Source organism: Pyxicephalus adspersus, chromosome Z, assembly GCF_032062135.1.
Source record: "Pyxicephalus adspersus chromosome Z, UCB_Pads_2.0, whole genome shotgun sequence".
Lineage (NCBI taxonomy): Eukaryota > Metazoa > Chordata > Amphibia > Anura > Pyxicephalidae > Pyxicephalus > Pyxicephalus adspersus.
In genome coordinates this window covers 88855540-88877598 of record NC_092871.1, presented here as the reverse complement: position 1 = coordinate 88877598, position 22059 = coordinate 88855540, and the positions used below count along the sequence as shown (strand labels likewise).

Below are 22059 nucleotides of genomic sequence, written 5' to 3'. Positions count from 1 at the left end.
ATTACCATGAAATATCAGTCACTCCCAGAAAGGTGGAGGCTGTTGTATAGCCCCACAAAGTGGCCAATTCCACAATGATGGCCAATTGAGGAACAGTTTTGTATAAATGGCCATGGCTGGGGGACAAATTCAATTTAATAACCATGGAAGTGGGCAACTCCATATTAATGGCCTTAGAGGAAAAGGAATCTAACCCCATATTATTGGCCATGGTTTTAAAATGGGGTGGCCAACAAGGTCTCAGATGTGTGATGGTCAGGTGACCAAAAATAGTTGCAGAGCCATGCAAAAGTGGTAAAAAGTGGTTTCACTTCAAGTCTATTGAGGTGGCTGCGGGGTGGGGGGCACAAAATGCAATTGGACGCTGCTTGTGGCATCTGAAAAATTAGGCACCAATACTAACACAAATCTGAGCTGCAGTGAGTGAATTTACAAAACTGCAAGCAGAAAATTGCAGCAAACTTATTTCAAATCAAATAAACTTTATTGTTTACTTTGTTATAAAACAATATTAATCTAGTAATAGCTCAAAGAAATCCAAGAGGAGGAAATACAGAGAATCAATACGAGGAAAATCTGGTCGACTGCTCATGCTACAATATTACATAACGCTTTATGTTATCTATTGGAAGAGTTGAGCTGCTGAGTCACTGCCAGGTAGGGGGAGCTGAGCTGCTGAGAGAACAATGACTGTGCTTCTACTGTGAAATTTGAGGTTGAATTTCTCCACAACACCTGAGGCCACGGATGGCTTGTTTTAAAGCCTATTTTCAATATTTTAATATATATAAAAGATTGACTGAACAGACTGCACAGAACGAACATAATTTTACTTAACATCTTTTATCAAAACTAACCTGACATTGCACATCAGGTTCTCAGCCTTACATGGGTATTGCAGTTAGAGGTCTTGCACTTTGTGGTATAATCGTAGGGATGAAAAAGCAAGTATCATGTATTCTGGTGCAAAAGGAGGGAGATTACATCCAGGGCCATTGTTTATGGTCAGCTTTAAACCAATATCAGCTATATGAGCTGTAAAAGATTTGTACAGTGCCACCTATGTACAATTTTAGGTACTGCAGTCGTTCAGACTTGACATATTTATTAACTTGACATGGTCTAGTTATACATTATGTATGTGCACTGAAATCATTTTGCTCCAATTCTCACAATGTTCATTAAAAGCTGCTGCAATTTGTTTCCTGGATGGGGGACTTCCAGCATTACCTAGCCACTCCTATTCCTAGCTGACTTTCCCTAGCCCCACCCCTTTCCATTCATTGGATTACAATCCTTTCGATCATTTAGGCCCAACACTGCCAGAACCACAAGTTCTTCATACAGCATTCTACCAATACCTCCCAATCAATGCACTCAGGTTCTTGGTACCACACACACATATACTAAAAAGCATTACAAATATAGTCTTATATGAGCCAACACATTCAGTGTTTATTTACAATTACAAAAAAAAACATGAAAACTGAAATATCAGATGCTAATGGAGTTACTCTACATGGAAATATTCAGATTGCTGCACATTGCTATAAGGGGTTTGCTTTTATCCATGCCTCCTGCTCTCACACTGCAGTGGTCTGTGCTGGAAGAGCTGAGTAATAGCCACACCCAGAGGAACCGGCAGAGAATGGGAGCAAGGGGTGTCTAATCAGATCTGTTATAGGAATTGGTGCACTTGTTCCAACTCTGTTTCCTGTTGGACTGTAGTCAAATTTACAAAACAAAGACTCCTTGAGCCACCATGTTGGCTGGAGCATTGTGCTGGGTGTGTATTGGACTGCTCATTGAACTGCTCTTGCTCTAAAATGTGCTGCTGGTACAGGAAAGCATTTCACAGTTGTAAGTACTAACTCATAATGGAAAACACGACTTTATTAGTAATTGTAAAATCTTTTAATTGGTGTCAGTTTAGGGACACAGGAAGACCGAAACCCACGCACGGAGTACTTCCACATCATCTAGCCTCGCCCCTTCCTCCAGTCTGACCCCACCCATTTAACCTGAGGACTGGATACTGGCAAATGCAAAAAATAAAGACCATGCCAGGGTATACCAACCACCTTACTACCAATATATATTCTGTAGCGTGAGCTTGGTCGTGAACAGTCCCTTGTCCTTCAATGAATTTCAGGAAAGGTATTTTACAGTAATTAAAGAAAAAAATGAAGCTGCCCCAGTGCTTGGCTAGACCGGCCTACCCACTGGATGATACCCACGTGGAACTCTTATCACCTCTAGGCTCCCCCTGCAATGTCCAATCCCAATGCAATACAGCCTAAAAGCCAAGCTGAGTGAGACAGCTGAATGAAGTGGAAACTGCAAGCAGGGATGTACAGATTACACTTTATCAAATAAAAAAAAAAATTCCAGGGTCATCTTTAGCTGAAGAAGCTGAAGAAAAGATGAACACTAGCCACATGCTGATAATGGGAGAAATTTAACCTGGGATAGTCTACACATTTTAGGACTTGATGTGTCTTTTGATAGTCCAGAAACAAAAAAAAAGTTGAACAAAAGTAAAACTTCACGTAACAAATACAACATAGTATATAAAAAAAAACCTGAAAGGAGCAATTAGATAATAAAACATAAAACCTAAAAATGTAAGTAACTTAACACTGCCAAAATGTGCTTAGCTGACACAGCCGTGTATTAATATGTACAAGCTCCCAGAGTGAATGACACAAATGAGCCAATGCTAGCAACTGAGAGTAGAAATCAGAGAGAAAACTTACGATGGACAATTCTGACTATAATCTGGATGCAGTATTTTCCCCAGAAATACTTTCAAGCTGGGTAGAAAGAAGCTGTAGGTGGGTGGCAGCCCCTGCATTGTGACCCAACTGTTCAGTCAACACCCAAATACAGACGGGTGCTATGCCCAGCTAAAAGGTGCTGGGGAGAACACTGCCTGGATGGATTTATTGGAGGGAAGATCTGACCTGACATAATAGGCTGAGAACACAGTTTGTTTTTGTTTTTTGAAATCAGAAAAAAAAAAAAAAAAAAAAAAGTCATCAGGGTTACATCACCTCTAATAAAACAACTAAACGCAATGGAAGCCATTAGGGTGAATGTAGTTTTGGGCATTACTCTAAATATTTTAATAGGAAAAAGCAAACATTTTTTTTTTGCTTTTTTTCCCTTTATTGTTGAAAAACCCTACAGGCAATTAGCTTTTGAAGAACACAAAGGCTGAAATGGAAGCTTTGGCTGGCTTTACAATAAATGAAAATCTGCACATTTTTTTTTTTTGCTGGTATTTAAGTGTATATAAATCCCAAGAATTAAGATATCATGGTGTCTCCATTCATTTTCTTTCTTTCCCCCCCTTTATTTTCACCTGGTGATCCTGCCAGTAATGCACTTACCGTGCTTGGGCAACAAGGCTCTCTCACTGTTCTGTATCTACCCCTTACCTTCCTGTTTAAGAAAGATGTCCTTTATAGTTCAAAGGTGGATACAAACATGTTATAGATAACTTCCCATGCTCTCTGCTGCTTGTTAGATTTCTGGGATAATCAGTGAGTAATAAAAAAAATAAATAAAACCCTGGCAGATTTATAAAAAACAAAACAAAAAAAAAAAAGAAATGGGGTGGGGCAAAAATGTAGTTATTAGGGTTTACATACACTTTAAAGGTTAGGGCTGCATTGCCCTGGTACAATACCCTCTGTGGTATCTCCTCTGATAATGAGGACTAAGATCAGAAGAACTTTAGGATCACGGGAGACTAAAAATGCCCTTTTTGCTGATAACTGGCCAATCCTGCTCCTCATGTGGTAATACCATGACAGCACCCTTTGGGGGGGGGCTAAAGAAGCCTAGTGTAAATTTAGTGATTGACATTATATTTTTCTATTCAGTGGGAGGCATTGTCCATTCTCCTACTCTATTATTATATAGTATTTATAAAGCGCCAACATATTAAGCAGCGCTGTACAAAGTCCATAGTCATGTCACACTACAAACCAGAACAAAAAATTGGGACCAACCTTGGTCTGTCACATGACCATGGATTTCAGTCAAGAATACAGATTTAAACTTTATAAAATAATAATAAAAAAAAAAAAAGTTTCTGATGTAGGAAAGTGAAACGTAAAATAAAATTTTACATTCTGCACGGCTTACATCATTACAAGGGGTAACAAAAAATGTTTTCCCCACAAAAGTCTCTCTCAGGGTTCAGAAGGAAAGTAACAATGTTGTAAAATGGGAAAAACGCTTTAGTTCCCTATAACAAAACCTTATTGCATGATATACAAGCGCTTAGTTGGAAGAATTTAAATGTGAAACACTCAGCTTGACGTGTAACGCGCGCGCTTTGAAGTCTTTACACTTAAAGCACCTCAGTGTCTTTGGCTTCATCGATCAGTTTGTTCACTGGGCTGAGGACAAACAAAGGAAGAAGCTCTTGAGGGTTGCTGAAATCTTCCACCAGCAGGTCGGGTTCTTTGTTTGAGCTACAACTTGGGACTCCGTCGTTGTCTATTGCTGAAGTGCCCACATACTCATCGTCTGTGATTGGGGTCAACAGATTAGCCGGGTCTACGAACCCCGTTCCATAATCGTTGGAAGGTAGATCAAACATGGAGAGAAGAGGGTTTCCTGTGTACTGCATCAGCTGCTTGTCTGCAAAATACAAAATGTAAACCTCATTTAGTTACATAGTAGATCAGGTTGAAAAAAGATATCAAGTCCATCCACTAGGGAAATAAACATATCCCAGATATAAAACCTTATGTACATAGCTTGATCACAGGAAGGCAAAATAATATTTTAAACCCTAGTTCAATTTGCTCCAACAGGGAAATGAAATTCATTTCCGATGAGGCAATCTAACATTAGTGCTTTGAATCACCTAGGTTTTAGGTTTCTGATAGTGGCAAATTGTTATTCCTATTCGTTCAGCTCAGCAGTACCAAAACTATGAAAGGCTAGGAGCTGCAGGGCTTTCCCATCACAAATCATAGGGCAGCCGGGTGCTGCACACAGTGTTATAGAACCGGACAATCTATCACATGCAACATTGGGAGTATCTGCTTATATGATGGATCACATGTTCTTCCCACTCTGATTATCAATACCGGACTGTTTCTGTTGAATTGATCATATTTTTCACCCATTGATCCTCAGTAATGGATTATATGTTCCTCCAGATAATACCAGATTGTGTTTCTCCTGCGGGCCATTAGTGTTGGCTCTTCCTGCCACTGTTCCTCCTACTGACCCCCAATGACGGATCATATTCAAAGTGGAACTGAAAGTTCCCCTTATTAAGCAGCTTAATAAACCAGAACTAAAATTCCTCTTTTAAATATTTTGCATCAGACAGGGCATTATTGCAGACAGGGAGAGGCGATGTTCCTTCTGCAATGATATGTCTTACCTGTCCGATCACTCCACGTTTTTGCAAAGCCAAGGCAACCGCGCCTATGCAGCGTCAGTTGCCAGGGAAAACCACAATTCTGGCATCCTTTGCATGCAATAGGGATTAGCGAATGACTTACATCATCCTGGCACAACCAATCAAGATGGCCAAAGTTAGTCTCTGGGAAGAAGATAAGGGAGACGGCAGCCCAATGCGATGGACAAATTGTGTGGCTTTATGTATTAAACAGGATTTATATAGTGCCAACATATTACACAGCGATGTACATTAAATAAGGGTTGGAAATGACAGAAAGACCCTCTCCTAAAGAGCTTACACTCTAGGACAGGTGTGCCCAATTCGTGGATTGCAATCTACCGGTAGATCACAAAGGCAACGTGAGTTAATGGCAGAGCCCTGCCTTTCAAGATAATAACTCCTGTACGCGGTAGAGTTTAAGTCCAAATACCGTTCCACCATGACCAATGATCATTTGGAAGACTGTTGCTGCCATCAGAGTAAGGTAACGCCCAAAAATGTACAGAATTGTATTGCGCTATACATGTTCATGCTGTTATGCAAGGTAACGAATATATATTTTAAATATAACGTATACTCGGTACCTATGTATTAGATATATAAAAATAATATGTTTAGAATTTTATGGTTGATCATTTTGACTAGGTCATTTTAAAAGCAGCTCGCAAGCCAAAAAGTATGGGCACCCCTGCTCTAGGAGATTCAGCTTTAATTCAACTATCCACCAATAACAGATCATATGTTCCTAATGCTGACCACCAATGATGGGTAATATATTACTCTGAATAGCCACAGCACACTCCCAAACATTTTGCTGGATAGTATATGTTCAGTGTAAAAGTTGGGCAACCCCCTGGTTTAGCTTCTAAAATAGCCCAGTCCTTGCCATTATGTAGTAGAAAGGGAACCTTTGATGTGAGAGCAGTCATTTTGCAGAGATGAAATACATTCCATACTGAAAATCTGGACCTCCCCATCAAAAGTATTTGTAAGCACAATTAAATAAAAACAGATTACCTTTGTTTAAATGGTCATCGCCGATCTCTATCGCTGCTCCGTCTTTAGTCTCCTGAGGTTCCTGTGAAAAAAATTTAGGACGCCATTAGTTCCCATACCTTACTAACCCATTTCTCAGTCCACAATTTTTCATTTATATTGAAGTCACTTTGTGTGGTGATTTACCACAATGTGCATAGAATATATACTTACATTGGATATGCCGGTGTTGGTTTCCGTCACTGGATTATCTGAGGAGGACAAGTCAGGTTTAAATAGCTGCAAAAGTTAAAAAGATAAAAAGGCTCGCCTTCATGAATAATTTTATGTGAAATGTGGCCTGGCGGCTTCCTAAAAGTTACTTTTTTTACAACAGATTTTACAACAGGTATTATTGTGCAATGCCAAGATACAAATAGCAGTTCCAGAATTTTGACTAGAAATCTTTTTGTCACACGTACCTCTTCCAGGATAAAGAATCGGGTGACTGTGGGAAATATAAAGCTTCATATGCAGTGCTAATGCTAATCAAGAGGTAGATCACCTGATCAAAATCAGGACCAATGAGGAGAAAGCTCTCCTGTTTAGTTCGGTCCTATGGGATCTATCTATGGGATCTCCTGATGCTTACCTGTCATCTGCATATATGAATGGCGTGTCTGATCTTGTTTGGAATTACTGCTCGGGGAGCAATGCATTTAGTGCGCAACAAATTGGTGTTTTGCAGCCGAGAATTCTAAAAAGATTTTTCTAAAAAAATGTGTCCCTACTCTGCTAAGGATTTTTATGTCCAGCATTTTTATTTCTATGTCTTGCTGTTATAGAAATCCAAGATAAAAAGGTTGCTAACAGATAGCTGCAAAAACAAAATTTTGTTCTAACCTTTCCCACTTCAAATAACACAAAGAAAAAAGGTTCAGCCTGAAAAGAATTTATTATACATTAATCATTTTCTCACCTCATCAATAAAATCAGAGTCCACATTCAGTTTCTTCCTGGACAGCATGGTCTGTAGCTCTTCTAGGCTGGCATCAATACAGCTCAGGAAGTCTTGGATCTCTTCTCTATAAAACAACACAAGATTGAAATATTAGATTCTGGCAGATCAGAAGACAAACAAATTTTCAAGATGAAGTGAATCTGACTTGCAGAACATTAAAATCTGCCCTGCAGCCCTCCAGTGTTGCACTAGATTTGCTTACTTTGAATTCACTGCACACTGTGAGCTTCTCACAGCTTTCTAAGAGCATGACAGACACAGTCAGGAATACTTTCTTTATATATTATGTCTGGCCTGAACCTGCCTGTTCTCATGTTTATTCTTTCCACTACATAGCAGTTCAAGACAATGCATAGACTGCATTGAATAGACTCATTTAAGGACATTTCCTAGAGCTGGGGTTGTCTCAGACCTTTCACTCGCTGCAGGTGACAATACTCCTCCTCTTGCGGCGCCTTTTTTTCAGTACCATCCAATGCGAAGTTTATTTGAAATCCATGGGCTTGAGTTAAAAAACAAGGAATCTGACAATCCCTCAAACATTCCCTGGTGGGAATCACATACTGTCATTAAAACACATAGCAGTTTCCAACAAGGTAATGTTTGAGGGATTCCCAAATTTCCTGTTTTATAAATAGAGCCCTATGTGTTTTAATGCAGAAGATTTGCAGCATCAAACTATAAATCATATACAAAGATATATATAACAAAAAGGGAAGAATAGGATCCCCACATTTCATTTGGGTGCAACAATCCCAAATAAAATCTAGGTTTTATTTAACCCTAAATAAAAACTGCATAAAATGGGGAAATTTCATCCTGATTCCACTGTATGGAAATCCCAATTCACAAACTTATAATGGAGACTCTGGCTTCATCCATCATCTGTTGTTTAAGATGTCCTACTTACCGGTATAACATTTCATTGCTGGTGCTGTTTTCGTTCAGAATTGAATTGATCACGCTATCGGCATCCTCACTGGAATTTGGCTGCACTACATTCAGAGCCAATTCCTCTCCTCCCGCTGAGGGGCTGGAGAGCAGATTTTGCTCAGCAAAAGATTGCAACTGCAGAACTGAATCATCGATGACAACCTCCTGCACTGTGTCACTGTGAAAGAAAGAAATTAATATTAGAGATTGGGACTTTCTAAAGCCGACATTGAATTTGCTTATATTTTGTCTACACTGGTACCTCTTTCCCCCAATTAGCACGCTGATCATGATTTTAAAACGAATCCAGCTTTTTATAACAAATTATTTTTTTAAGAGCTAGAGATATCTTTATGCAATGCAGGTAAACTATTACCAGTGGGAAGAGCTGTATGTAGCTTCCTAAAAAACAAATAGCAGAGCACCCGATGTAACTCCCTTGTGTGATGTGGAGCCTCCATGATTGAAAGGGGCAAACTAAGGCTATGTACAACATGAAAGGTAAGGCTGGGGTACAGATTTAACACGAGTTGCACTTGAGAAATGTGGATGAGAAATGTCTATACCTTCTCCTAAGTATGTGCAGAACATTCAGGAAAAGCCATGGTAAGAGATGTGGCATATTAACCATCTGTGGGGTACAGTGTCAAATGCTTTAGCAAAGTCCAAGTACACTATCAACTGCTACTCCACTGTCTACCTGTTTACTTACTTCCTCATAAAAAGAGTAAAGAGTAAATTTGTTTGACAAATTCTGTCTTTCTGGAAGCCATGCTGACTATCACTTATAATAAAATAAAATTAATATATTAATATATATTATAAAAAAATAAAATATATAATTATTTTCTAGCAGAAACTCCTCTATGTGGTTCTTTATCAAATTCTCCAACTTTGGAGACCTTTCCAACTTTGGACGTTAAACTAACAGGTCTGTGTAGTTACCTGGTAATTTTTCTCCCTTTTTGAAGCTAGGAACCATATTGGCCTTACGCCAATCAATCAATACAATGCCAGTGACTAAAGAGTCTCTAAAAAATAGAAATATTGGCTTTGAAATAACTGAGCTCAGCTCTTCAAGGACACGTTGATGTAATCCCATCAGGTCCTGGTGCTTTGTAAAACTTAATTTTTCCCAGCTGTTTCCCAATATCAATTTTGAGCCATTGTGACTCATTTAAGACAGTGACATTGCTATTATGAATTTGGACATGAGCTCTGCCATTTTCATTTGTGTACAAAGAGCTAAAAAGAAGTAAAAAATGTTTAGTGAATCTGCCTTTTTTATCCCCAGTTACCAACTCGAGAGACGTCCTTTAAGGGGCCTACATGCTTAGGTCTGAACTTTTTGCTATTAATATATTTAAACATTTTTTTGGGGGGTTGGCCTTACTTTCCTTTGCAATCTGTCTTTCATTTTGAAGTTTTGCACATTTTATGTCCCTTTTACATCTTTTAGTATATTCTTTATAGGTTTCAAATGATGGTGATCATTTTTATATTTTTGGAATGCCCTTCTCTTGTTCCTTATGGCTTTTTTAACATCAGCTGGGAGCCACATTTTTATTTTGTTTTTATTTTTTATTTTAGCCTCTTAAACCTATTACTTATTGGAATATATTTTCAGTATGCTTTTGTAGAAAAGACTTGAAACATCCCCATTTCTGTTCTTTGAGGACAATATTGTCTCCCAGTCCAAGTCACAGAGAGTCGCCCTTAATAAAGGAGAATTAAATGTTTTTATCTTTCCCATTTACAGTTTACATTAAATGGAAACATATTATGGTCATTGATACCCAGATTGACTTTTTATATGCACATTGGTTATAAGCTCTGCATTGTTAGAAAGAACTAGGTCCAGCATAGTATCATAAAATTATAAACTATAAACTGTACCATAAAATTATCTTGTAATAAACACACACATTTCTTCCCTTTTGGGGTTCCTGAAGTGCCATTACTCCAGTCAATATCAAGGTAGTCAATCTCCCATGGTTAAAACATCTCCACTTTTTGCTTAATTTTGATTTTCAAGTGAAATGGAAGCCAGTGAAGAGAAGTACAAAGTTAGGCAGCAGAAGAGGGTGGTGGTAGGTATGGGGTAGGTAGGTGGGAAGGCTGTGTATGGGGTAGGAAGGATAGAGGAGTCTGGCTGCAACATTCATAATAGATTGGAGAGAAGAGTTGGGTTAGTGGAATAGCAGAGAGGAGGAGGAGGAGGATGTTACAGTAGTCCAGACGATGATAAAAGGGGTGTACACGGAGTTGGATGCTCTCTGGGGACAGGTGGGGGCGGATTTTGGAGATGTTGCGCAGGTGAAAGTGACAGGACCTGGAAATGTTCTGAATATGGTGGGTAAATGAGAGGGCAGGATCGAAGGTGACACCAAGACAACAAGTCTGAGGGGATGACGGTGCTGTTACCAAAAATAAATATGTCAGTTGGGATTTGGAATGTAAGGGGGGGAAATGATGAGTTCTGTTTTATTCAGGTTGAGTTTTAGAAATCTGTTAGCCATCCATGACGAGATGGCTGATAAAGCAATGGTCATCAGCACCATATATTACAATGCAAGAGCAAAGGAGCCATGACAGTGTCTGCAATATCAGTCTCTGGTAGCCAATTTGAGTGAGCCCATGTTGGGAGAATATGGTGCTTTCATAAGGATTTAGTAAGAACAATGGGCATCTGTACCCTTAATGTGTGAGCAGCCTGTGTTGGGGCAGCTATATGCAGGGACACGAATCCTTGCCTGCTGTGTCAGATTAAGCTTCTACCTGCACTCAAGTTCCTGCTGCAGACTAAGAATATGACAAAGTTTGGGAGACATTATTTCACAGGGTGGAGCTCATTTAAAAACAAGTGACAAGATCATATACAACGGCTTGTCCCCTGGCTGATAATCAATAAACAAAAAGCGACCAGTACATACCCTTTAATATCCATTGCAATAGGTGCAGCTGCTTGAGTTGTGAAGCTCTGCGTTTCTGTGACTGCTTCCGATGTGCCTTCTCCATGGCTAAAGATCTCATGAATTTGTAGAGAGTTGTCTACAGAGTTAGCAGAGTGTGAGCAAGGAAGGTGAACCTAACAGAAACAGAACAATATCCGTTAAGAGTTAAAATGTGCTTATAATTTACTGTAACATATATAAATTTGTAATAAGTTTCTGCCAATATTTCAGTTTCAAAACCTTAGTGCATATCTCCAGGCACATTTTATGTTGAATGAAGCTGAGTATGTCAGAAAAAGTTTTTCTTAACCTGATGTAATAAAACATATGCAAGCTTAGATTATTATTACACAGTATTTATATAGCGCTATCATATTACGCAGTGCTGTAGAATGTCCATAGTCATGTGACTAGCTATCTGTCATAGGAGCTCACAATCTAATGTCCCTACCATTAACCTGATTGTGGCTTGGCCGGGACTCGAACTTGGGACCTAGCGCTGCAAAGTGCTAACTGCAAAGCAATAGTATTTGTATAAAATGTGACCACAGATCCGTTCTGCAGGTTGGAGGCCTTGTGCAGATAGGGAGGGTTTAGTCATCAGGTCCCAAGGTGCTGATGCAGACAACTTCCTCCTGTTCTACTTTGCACAATCCTTAGTTGTCATGCCCACCAGACCTGGGTGAGGGGTGTAGCAGGAAGTTTAATGTTCTAAATGTTTCCCAAAAAATGTATTAGAAGGAGATCTGCAAAAAACCACCAGAAGGCTTGTATCTGAGGTTATCAACCCCCCTCCTATTGTGTGCTGCTTCCCCACCTCCTGGATTGTAAGCTCTTCTGGGCAGGGTCATTTCCTCTCCTGGGCAGGATTTATTTAGCGCTATATTAATCCTGTTTAATAATAATTTACAAGCAGAGCTTTTCTCGTGAATATGTTTTTTGCATCTAAGATAAGAAGAAAAAAAGATAAGAAAATGTCTCACCTCTTCCTCCACACCCTCGGGAAACTGCAAAACATTTCGACTATATTTCGGAGGAGGGGAATGTGTGGGCTCCAATGTTAGCTGTCTGAAAAGCAAAAAGAAAATTCTGCATGAAAGATGGAAAATAGACCAGCTAGCTCCTGGATCACATAAATTAAATCTGGGATCATGTGGTTTCTTTAAGCACATTTCATGCAATCCAATCGAAATTCAACATAATAAGATTACATATATATGAGTTCCCTATTAAGTAATTTGTTATTTTTGCAACACGGAAACAAAACATGCTGCTGTCTGGTGGTAAACAGAACATTATTACAGCAGTCTTTCTCTCAGGGTTCTGTGGAACCTTTGGGTATTTTTCAGATGTTCCTAAGACAGTGATCAGCGGACGGTGTCTTTACAGGGATAACTCAAGTTGCATTATTTTTACTGATCACATTGGACACCTTCGTCCAGCTGGCCATGAGGGCAAACAGAGGGGGACCTCGTCCCTCTGGCCAGTAGGGCAATTGGGGGGGGGGGCTCCTCAGGCTGGGCACCACACCAGGGCAAAAAGAGGGGGGGCCTTTGTCCCGCTGAGCACCTTGACAAAAAAGGGTGCCCCTGTCCTGCTGGCCACCGGGGCAAAAAAGGGGGGTGGTTCAGTGACAACTTACTAAACAATTATTAGCAGAGTTTCCCCAAGTTCTGAAAATTATTTCAAATGTCCCCGGTATAGGTTGTCTTCAGTTCCTAATTTAGGTCCTTAGGGGCTACAAATGTGGGGCAATATTTATCATTTCAGCACAATAAACTGACTCGCTTGTCAGGATTGTCATGGAGTCGTTGTCAGGAGTTACAAAATCCTAAAACTGAAAACGGCTGGTTGGGTTCCGCAGCAATGATCTGGGACTTTTTTCTGCCTGCAATCTTCCATCAGGTCAGGTTTTGTTTACACATAATGTAAATCAATTATTTTAATACAGGAATATATAAATACCTTTTTCGCTTAGAACCCATGACAATATTTCCCCTCATTAGGCTCAAAATAAACTGAAAGATCTGAAAGAAAAAAAAAGCACATTATTTTTGAAGTTAGTAGGCAGAAAATTGTCATAAGCTTTTAAAGTGTAAGCTGAGTCCTCTCCCTCCTCTAATGTCATACTTTGTATTTGGTGAAGAATGCAGACATGTCATCTACAGCCACTATCTATTGTACATCACTACGTAACAAGCTGGAGCTATATAAATAAAAATTATATTTCTGGACCCATACTCAGTGCAAAAATGATAGTTGTGGGGGAGGGGGAAATCTATGAAAGCTAGTATGCGTAGGAGATTTAAGGAGACCCTTTCTTATTGCTCTAATAGGCTTCAATAGGGTAGGTAAGTAAAAAAAAAAAACAACTGGGAGAAGATGGCCATGGTTTTGATGTATCATGAAGGCATGGTCTGTGTAAAACAAATGCTTCTCGCCTAATGACCGCTGTTAAGTAAGAAGCATAGGAAAGACTTGATCCGCAGAGTAGCAGCGCCTGTCAGTGACAAGTTCACCGACAGCCTGCAGACCGGGGATTGTGGAAGGTGGAGGAAGACTGAGCCTGGATGACTGAAGAGAAGACACTGCATGGATGTACACTGTACAGTTCTTGTACGATATACATGTCGGTGGAGCTGGTCTTAAGTGGGGGTGGTCAGTAAACAGGTAAGTTGTTAAACATAGACTACTTGTATAGGAATATAGGCTGGTGGGTTTCAGCAGGTGAATGCTTGCCACCTGCCTTCTGTAACCTCTTCAAATGAGTGTCGCTGATATACATTTCTACGTTAGGTGCGTACAGGAGGTAGATGATCAGGGACTGGAAGGCGTCCCCCTGCCTTGTAACCATTTGTACAATCACCCATGTGATTGGGTCCAGCTTACCTTTGTAAGAAGTTTTTGTTGCTGGTTGTGTTTCCTTCTGAGCGAGGACACCTCCTTCCAAAGGGCTTGATTTTCCCTACAAGTTAAACATATTTGACATTGTTATGGTGTAAAACAGAAAACAGTAAATCATAACAGCTGTTCTGCATTGGTAGAAGCTCTGCAAGCAAACCCCATCCTCTACCCAGATAGAGGACACCTAGTGACAAAATGCTGAACAATGCATGGTAAGTCAACATTAAGAGAAAGATAAGCTGCAAGGAGATCACAGGTAATACTACTGATAAGCCTACCATTTGTGTTCTGTCTTTTCGATATTGCAGTCCTGACCCTAAAGCAGAGCTGAACTCATGCCACTTTCTTATCGAAGTTCTATGGCTTTATATACACACTCGATTGTAAAAATTATGTGAATTTATCTTTTAGGATCGTTTCCAGAGACAAACAACTGAAAGATGAATGAAAGAGCCTTGTACATACAGCGCAGTTCTGCTGTATGGAGAAGGCAGAATGAACGAACCGCACCCCAATGCGCTCTCCTCCCCCAATAACTTCAGTCATTAACCTTCTTCCACCAGGACGAATCCATGAACATCAGATAAACTCATCACAGTATCTTGTCCGAAACAAGCCTGACAGCTTGTATCGGCCGAGAATAATTGGACGTGTGTACTTACACTAATGCAGAGGCGCTGCCGCTATATTGTCATCTTCCTTCCAAAGGCAATCTTTGGCCATGTTCATCCCTGATTGGGGAGTTCATACATCCTCAGAACATGCAAGGAAAGCTGGGACTGCCGGGTACCCAAAGCAGGGCAGGAGCAGCTTTGTTGCCAGCAATCGGGCAGGTATGACAGAATTTTGCAGAAGGGATTGTGAGCCAACTCTTCAGTAACCACCCAAAAACAGCCAGGTGGTTACTGAAAGGTGCAGGGTGGTGCACCTAACTAAAAGGGGCCGGGGAAAACACAGCCTTTGGAATGCATTGGAATAGTAAGCCAGGTTTTCAGTACCTGACCTCATGAATAGAAACAATTTCCCACAGACACAACCAACTTCTTGTACAAAGGCTTCCTAGAAGATTGGAGAATGCTGCCTCTGTAAAAGGGGAGTAATTCCATATTAATAGCTATGGTTTTGGAATGAGATGTCCAACAAGCTCACACAGGTGAGATAGTCTGATGTGTATAATGGAGTGCTCCAGGGCAATGAAAAACGTTGTTCTCTGCTAACATATACTGCAATCTGTGAAACCTTTCATCCGGCTTTGCAAACAACAATTTATAATTTGAATAATTTCGTGATGTCAGTACATACCGCCTCATGCTTTCCAACTTTGCATCCATATTGTTTTGGACATCTTTTAGCTCTTGTAGCTCAGAAACAACCCTTTGCAGTTCATCTTGTGACAAGTGAGGGTCATCAGATTTTATTGTAGAAGGCATCTATAGATGAAACAAAATTCTTATTTATTCACAATTCAACATTGGAAGTTGGAAAACATAATATTCATTACTTTTATTTTGTAATGTAGGTGGTGTCTTTATTTAATTTCATCTTTCATTATCATCTTTTCCAGATTGGGTCCCGCACCGTCCTGTAATCTACCTCCGTCCCAGCGGAGAGGAAGCGCCTGGCACCGCCATCTTCTGCCAATGTCACCTAATGCCACACTCACCAAGTTTGGGTGATATAGCTGATATAAATGGGATGATAACGTGCAGATCTCCTTGTGCGAGACTGACAACTTTTTCTTCCTATATGGATAAAAGCCCCTCCTGCACATGTACAATCTCAGGCATGTGAATAAAAAGCAGCCAGATGCCTCCTGGGATGTGACATTGGTATCTCAAGAGGCTCTGCTCTTCCAATCTGTCTTTATCACTGTGGCAGGAAGGGGCATTACCTTTTTTTTTTTAACCTACCCTTTTATGTAAAGTAAAAATTTTGCTAATAAGTCTGCTTTAACATTTGCATGGGATCATCATTTATCTTACCGAAGACACCGATCACAGTGAGAATATTTAATATTTATCTCATACCTCATCAGCCAATGTTACTCAATAATTACAAAATAAACCCCTCACCTTGCGTTTGATATGTTCTAAGAGCTCCGCTTTTCCTTTTTTAAAAAACGGGTGCTGAAATTCAATGGTGGAGTTGCGATCCGATCGGACGAGTCCACTTTCCAGACTCATCACCTTTCTGAAGCCATCTGCAGGGAAAATAAAAAAGAATAATGAGATGGATGAATTAAGTGGGAATTACTGGGTCTGAAAGCTCTTGGACATATATTAGTATTCAAAACGCACAGACATTATGTATTGCTGCATGAAAAATTATAATATACAATGTTCAGAAGAAATAATAGAGAATACTAAGCCTCTTATTACAAGAAAAGCAGCCGCACAGCAGCATAGCTGAACGCCATTGTAATTTCTGACAGCTGTCTGGACTTCAGGGATTTCAATTCTGCACAAAATAAGTCAAAGTTATTTGAAAATGTTTGCTATAAATCCATCGATCAGATGAAACAATAAACCAGAAACTCGGATGAGGTGAATAAAGCTGGTGATTTAATTACAATGACTGGTAGGGAAGGGGGGTGGGGGTACATGAGGTAGAGAGCGAAGAGTTTTTGAAGGCGAGGTGTTGGAAACTTGAAAAATGGACGAATGTTCAGATTGCAGACTGTGAAAAGGGGCAAATTGTGATGACTGGAGGATGGGTCACAGCATTTCCAGACTGCCCGGTCTTGTGGGGTATCCCCTCAAATGCAGGGGTTTGTACCAAAAAAAAAAAAAAAAAAAAAAGGTCAAGAATTATAGGCACTTATGGTTCACTAAAAGACATGCAGAGGAATGTAGCCTACCCAGTGATGTCTGATACCTCAAGGCTTGAAGAAGTAATGTTTAAATCAGAAATAAAACTGTGAAATTCACGTTTCCAGGGTGCCACCATTCTTTTCTTTTCTGAGAAGATTTTCTGGCCTCCTGATTGGCTGTGCTGAGATGACATACCTCGGGCCGCAGGTATGTGGGAGTTTATTTATTCCCGGCATACACAAAGGCAACCAGGGACTGATGGGTATCTCTGGTAAACAAAGCTGAGCTGCTCATGCATAGCGTGGGCTTTGTTTTCCACGGATATCCAACTATCCTGGCCTGTGAAACCCGGAGCAATCAGGCAGGCAAGACGCATTTGTGAAGAAGGGGCATCACCTGTTTCTTAGAGAAACCGTAGTGCCTGGAGCGGTTTGCCTCATGCATGTGAAACTGTTGCAGACAAGTCAGCAGGTGAGTTTGCATCTCCTTGTAACCAGGGACTACCATTACCTGTCAGACAGGAACAAAGACTGGCTACCCCCACCTGGGAGGTTCACCTGTCAAGGAGAATAGACCAGCAGGAAAGAAACCACCAGAGGATGTTGTCCTCGCCAAAATCTACATCCCGTGTCTCTTATTTCAGAGTGTGCTGCAATAGGCCCCTTAATGCCACATGACAGAAGAACGTTATTTATAGTTATGACACCGACCTAGGAACATTCAGCTGTGTACCTTCCTAATTTTCTGCCACCCTGCTCATATTGCTCATTCACCATTTATAATCAATGACTCAATGACTTCAGATCACTGAAGGGTCTTTACGCCTCCTCAGGCAATGGTAACAGCTGAGCAATGGACTGCAGATATATTTTAGGAGTTTGAGCAGACCTGTGTGTGTTTTTCATTCATTAAAAAATAGCCAATCAAAATCCTTCCCAGAGAAGGACTGTTGTGTTCTACATGAAATTTCAAAGAAAAACATGGCGGGCCTCCCTCCCCGGCAATGCTGGAGTGCTCCTGATCAGCGGCAGTGTCAACATTACTTCTAGTAGACCCCCGGCTGCAGCTGCCCCTTTGAGCAGCAGCCGATATAACTGTAGAAGCAGCCCACTTCTACAGTTATATCAGCCAATAACATTGCTTCCTTTCAGCAGGGGAAAGTATCCAGATACCCTGCTAAAAAGTCCCATGCCCAATCTCAGGCATGCGCAGAAAGAGCACCCGAAGCCTTGGGGGATATTTGACGTAGGTATCCCAGGAAGCTCTGTGTTCCCATTCAGTCTTTAGAAGGGGAGGGGATTAAAAAAAAAAAAAAGAAAACATTTTTACTTTGTATAGAAGGGTTAGCCATACTTTTTATATAAAGAAAAAATTGTGGTGAGAGGTCCGCTTTAAGATCTCAAAATTTGAGATCAGGTAGGGCAACACTGCAAGGGGCACCTGAGCGCCTGTGCTGCAGTTACATCACTCCAGCCCAGCCAATCAAGATTGCCAAAACTTGCATCAAGGAAGAGAAGGAAGAAGATGGCGGCGCCCTGGGACCGAAAACAGCGGGGGCTGGTTTTGCTTTAAAGATGTACTTAGCCATGACTTAGCCGCCCTGACACTTTGCTAAGTGTACGCGCTCCCTTAGCAAACCCGCACAAGCATAGCAATGTATCAGTACACACAGTCCACTTCCTACTTACACATATTCAGCTGCCGGATGAAGCTGGACAAATTGTTGTGCTTGAAATATTTGGGAAGAATTTCTTTGGAAAAGCGCTGGTCATCCAAAATGCAAAAGTTCTGGCCATCCTGCGGAGACAAAAGAAAAAAAGGGGTCAACAGTGCCCGAACAATGATGGCGATATCCCTGGCTTGTGTGGTTCCTCCTGCCCGCCCCCTACAGGACAGCGCAGGGAATTGGACAGTCTGGGAAGTGAATATTTCAGATCTGTTCAACGTGGAACCAAAGCTGCAAGACTCACTCGACCGCGCTCCAGCGCAGGGCGCCGCCATCTTTGGTCACTTTGCCTCTTTCTGCAATGATCACAACCTCAACAGCGTTCATCAGAGTGGGCAATGGGAAGGGGGGGGGGGGGGATTTATGTTTTTTGGCCAATGTTTTACCCCTTTGGCTGCCAGATGGGTCCTGGGTCAGCCCATAACATTTGGTGGCATGGTGGTTTTGCAGCTAGCACTCCTTTGCAGTACTGGGGTTTACCAGTAGAGATCTCAGCCAGGATACAACCTGCATGGAGTTTGTTTGGCCGATACCGATCAGTGCATTTCCAGACAGGACAGCTTTAGCCAGCAGCGTGCATGCTGCTTCAGGGCTCCGGGGTGCTGTGCTTGGCAGGTAGATCATACCGGAACCCGCCGTGTTACCGAACCAGCAGCCGCAACATGATACAGCAAACAATTATTGTGCTTCTCACCAAGGTGCACAGCGGTACACATGCGCATATGGTTGCATGCTTACAAACCCCCATTGGACCCTGCGTTATCCCTGCCTTGGTACGGTGCCACCATCTTTAAAGCCTCCTCCAGTTAAGGCATGGCATGACACCTGCACTGATCTTGCCCTGCATCAGTAGAGGGCGTCCTTCACAACCAAAGGACCTGTTGCCAGGTCCCAAACAGCGCATTGGGTTGCCAGGTGATCTACTTGCATTGCTTGACGGACACGCCCACCTAGCATAGCACATGATAACTTGCTTGTGTGCCACACCCCCTGATGGAGCATGAGGTTTGGATGGCACTCGTTTAGGGGGCGGGAATATGCAAATGAAATATCCTGAGAGCAGCCTTGGCGGTACAAAACCAAATTCACCTTCCAGTCTTCTCCTACTCTCTCCTACTCTTCAAGTCATGAAAATACCAGTTAATCTTGTCACAGCAGCTTCCTGTGACAGGGTGACAACGCTAAGGAACTCTTCTGAATTCAGAGCAGGGTTGTCAGCCTCGTGTAAGCTGTAGTAAAATGGGATGAGTAGTGTTACCAGGCCGCCCAAAGTACTCTGAAGTATTTCTGTCTGTGCTGCAGATTTTCCTTCACTTCCTGTATGTTGTCAGCCAGACAGGAAGTGAGGGTAAATAACTTTAAAGAGAAATCTCACTTTTTTCACCCCAAACAGCGGAGTCATGTGACCTCCTCCCATGATGCACCACTGGGGCCTAACATGCCAATCACCAGGCGTGAACACGGTCATGTGATGGGTGCTACAAAGGTGGGGGAGGGGAGCCTACTGTGGGGTGGGGGATGGGTTTTAAAGAGAACCTGTTATTTTGTATTCCTGAGCAGAGAAGGTGACTCTTTCAGGGTCCTATGAATGAAGGGTTGTGACAAGAAGCTCCCCCTTCATACCCCATGTACAGCTGTGTTATGGTTACCATGTTCCATGTGATGACGTCACTATTGGTCGGGTCCTCCAGCAGCGCCCACAGCTTGAGGAGAAACGCAGGGACCGGCGGAGAGCCGAGTGACGAGGCCAGGGGTTCCATCATCGTAACACCGGGCCCACAGATGACTCCACCGACCGACAACAACACAACACCTCCTCAGCCACCGACTTCCGGAACACGCAGCGCCACACCCACTACAGATAAATATGCGCCTCTGATTGGCTGAGGGTTGCCCCACCCATCGCTGATGCCTAGAAGTGAATAGTTCTTCAAGGGGGTGTGGCGAGGACATGTGGAGGAGCTGTGTCAGGCCATGTGAGGAGGTGTGGCCGAGAATATGTCTAATATAAGAGGGGGTGTGGCCGGGAGCGTGACTGACAATAGAGGGGTGTGGCCACAACATGTGGAGGGGTGTGTCGGGCCATGTGAGGAGGTGTGGCCGAGAATATGTCTAATATGAGAGGGGGTGTGGCCGGGAGCGTGACTGACAAAAGAGGGGTGTGGCCACGACATGTGGAGGAGGTGTGTCGGGCCACGTGCGGAGGTGTGGCCGAGAATATGTCTAATATGAGAGGGGGTGTGGCCGGGAGTGTGATCGACACGGTAAGGGGGTGTGATCGGGAATTTGATTACCCTAAGAGGAGGTATGGTCTGTAGCAAGGCTGGCATGAGAGGGGGTGCGGCCGTGAGTGTGAGTATCATTAAAGGATTTGTGGTCGGGAGCGTGACTGACATGAGAGGGGGTGTGGTCGGGACTGTGACTGACACTTGAGGGGGTGTGGTCGGGACTGTGACTGCCACGAGAGGGGTGTGGTCGGGACTGTGACTGACACGAGAGGGGTGTGGTCGGGACTGTGACTGACACAAAAGGGGTGTGGTCGGGACTGTGACTGACATGAGAGGGGGTGTGACCAGCTGCTGCACTGATAAAGTGATACATATCCTAGGGAAGTGAAAAGAGAAGTGGTTGAAATGCTGTGTCATTGTATGGCGGGGACAGCTGTGACGTATCATGGACTGTGGTGTAAAACCAGGACTTTTATAGACAAATCACCTTTGGGTAGAGAAGATATAAATCCCTGATGACATCTAGTTTTCTTTGTGTATAGAAAACAACTTTCATTTTTAATGTAAAATCCCTATTTATATTTATTCACCCATTTTTACATTTCCTGATCTCATTCAGGCTCTTTCGAGCCACATCTTGTCCCATATTTTGCCAAAAATTTTACACAAATTTTTTTTCCCTCAACTTTAGTGGATCTGGTAAGTTTTTGCTACTCCTGTGAATTTTTTCCCTCTCTTATTCACACATGTTTCATTCCTATCCACTCAACCCCCACCAAGGGCACCAAGGTTCCATTCTCGGTTATACAACTTATTTTAATTTACGATCCAAGGAATGTTTCACCGTGTTGATTATTGGATGAATGTATTCATGAGGTATCATCCCGGCTCTTCTTATGTATGTCACCCAGGTTGGGTGCTGAATTTTAATTCTCTACCTGCAATACGAGCCTATACCTCGGATATAATTTGCATATCATTTCCACTCCGAGAGGGCGTTTGTTCTATCAATTCGTCTTTTTCCGATTTAACTGTTGGAACCCAAATGCTGAAGAAATCTCAAATATTCCAGACCTG

At 41.9% G+C, this 22059-nt stretch overlaps 1 protein-coding gene across 2 annotated transcripts; it reads right to left on the bottom strand.

The window, feature by feature from the left end:
* Window positions 1-1430: 1430 nt before the first annotated feature.
* LOC140343042 (heat shock factor protein 3-like) lies at window positions 1431-20673 on the bottom strand. 2 transcript variants are annotated; one of them, XM_072429514.1, is made up of 13 exons: window positions 20404-20673; window positions 18717-18825; window positions 16291-16418; window positions 15521-15648; window positions 14204-14279; window positions 13280-13341; window positions 12298-12382; window positions 11294-11448; window positions 8338-8538; window positions 7386-7491; window positions 6641-6706; window positions 6449-6509; window positions 1431-4653 (listed from the first exon to the last, which is right to left on the bottom strand). In XM_072429514.1, the coding sequence occupies exons 1-13, from the start codon at window positions 20515-20517 to the stop codon at window positions 4361-4363; spliced, it is 1584 nt and encodes a 527-aa protein (XP_072285615.1). In that variant the 5' UTR covers window positions 20518-20673; the 3' UTR covers window positions 1431-4360. The 2 variants fall into 2 exon arrangements, 1 of the variants encoding a protein (XP_072285615.1); XR_011923233.1 differs by having other exon boundaries at window positions 4617-4653; window positions 6641-6678; window positions 20404-20668.
* Between the last annotated feature and the right edge of the window lie 1386 nt (window positions 20674-22059).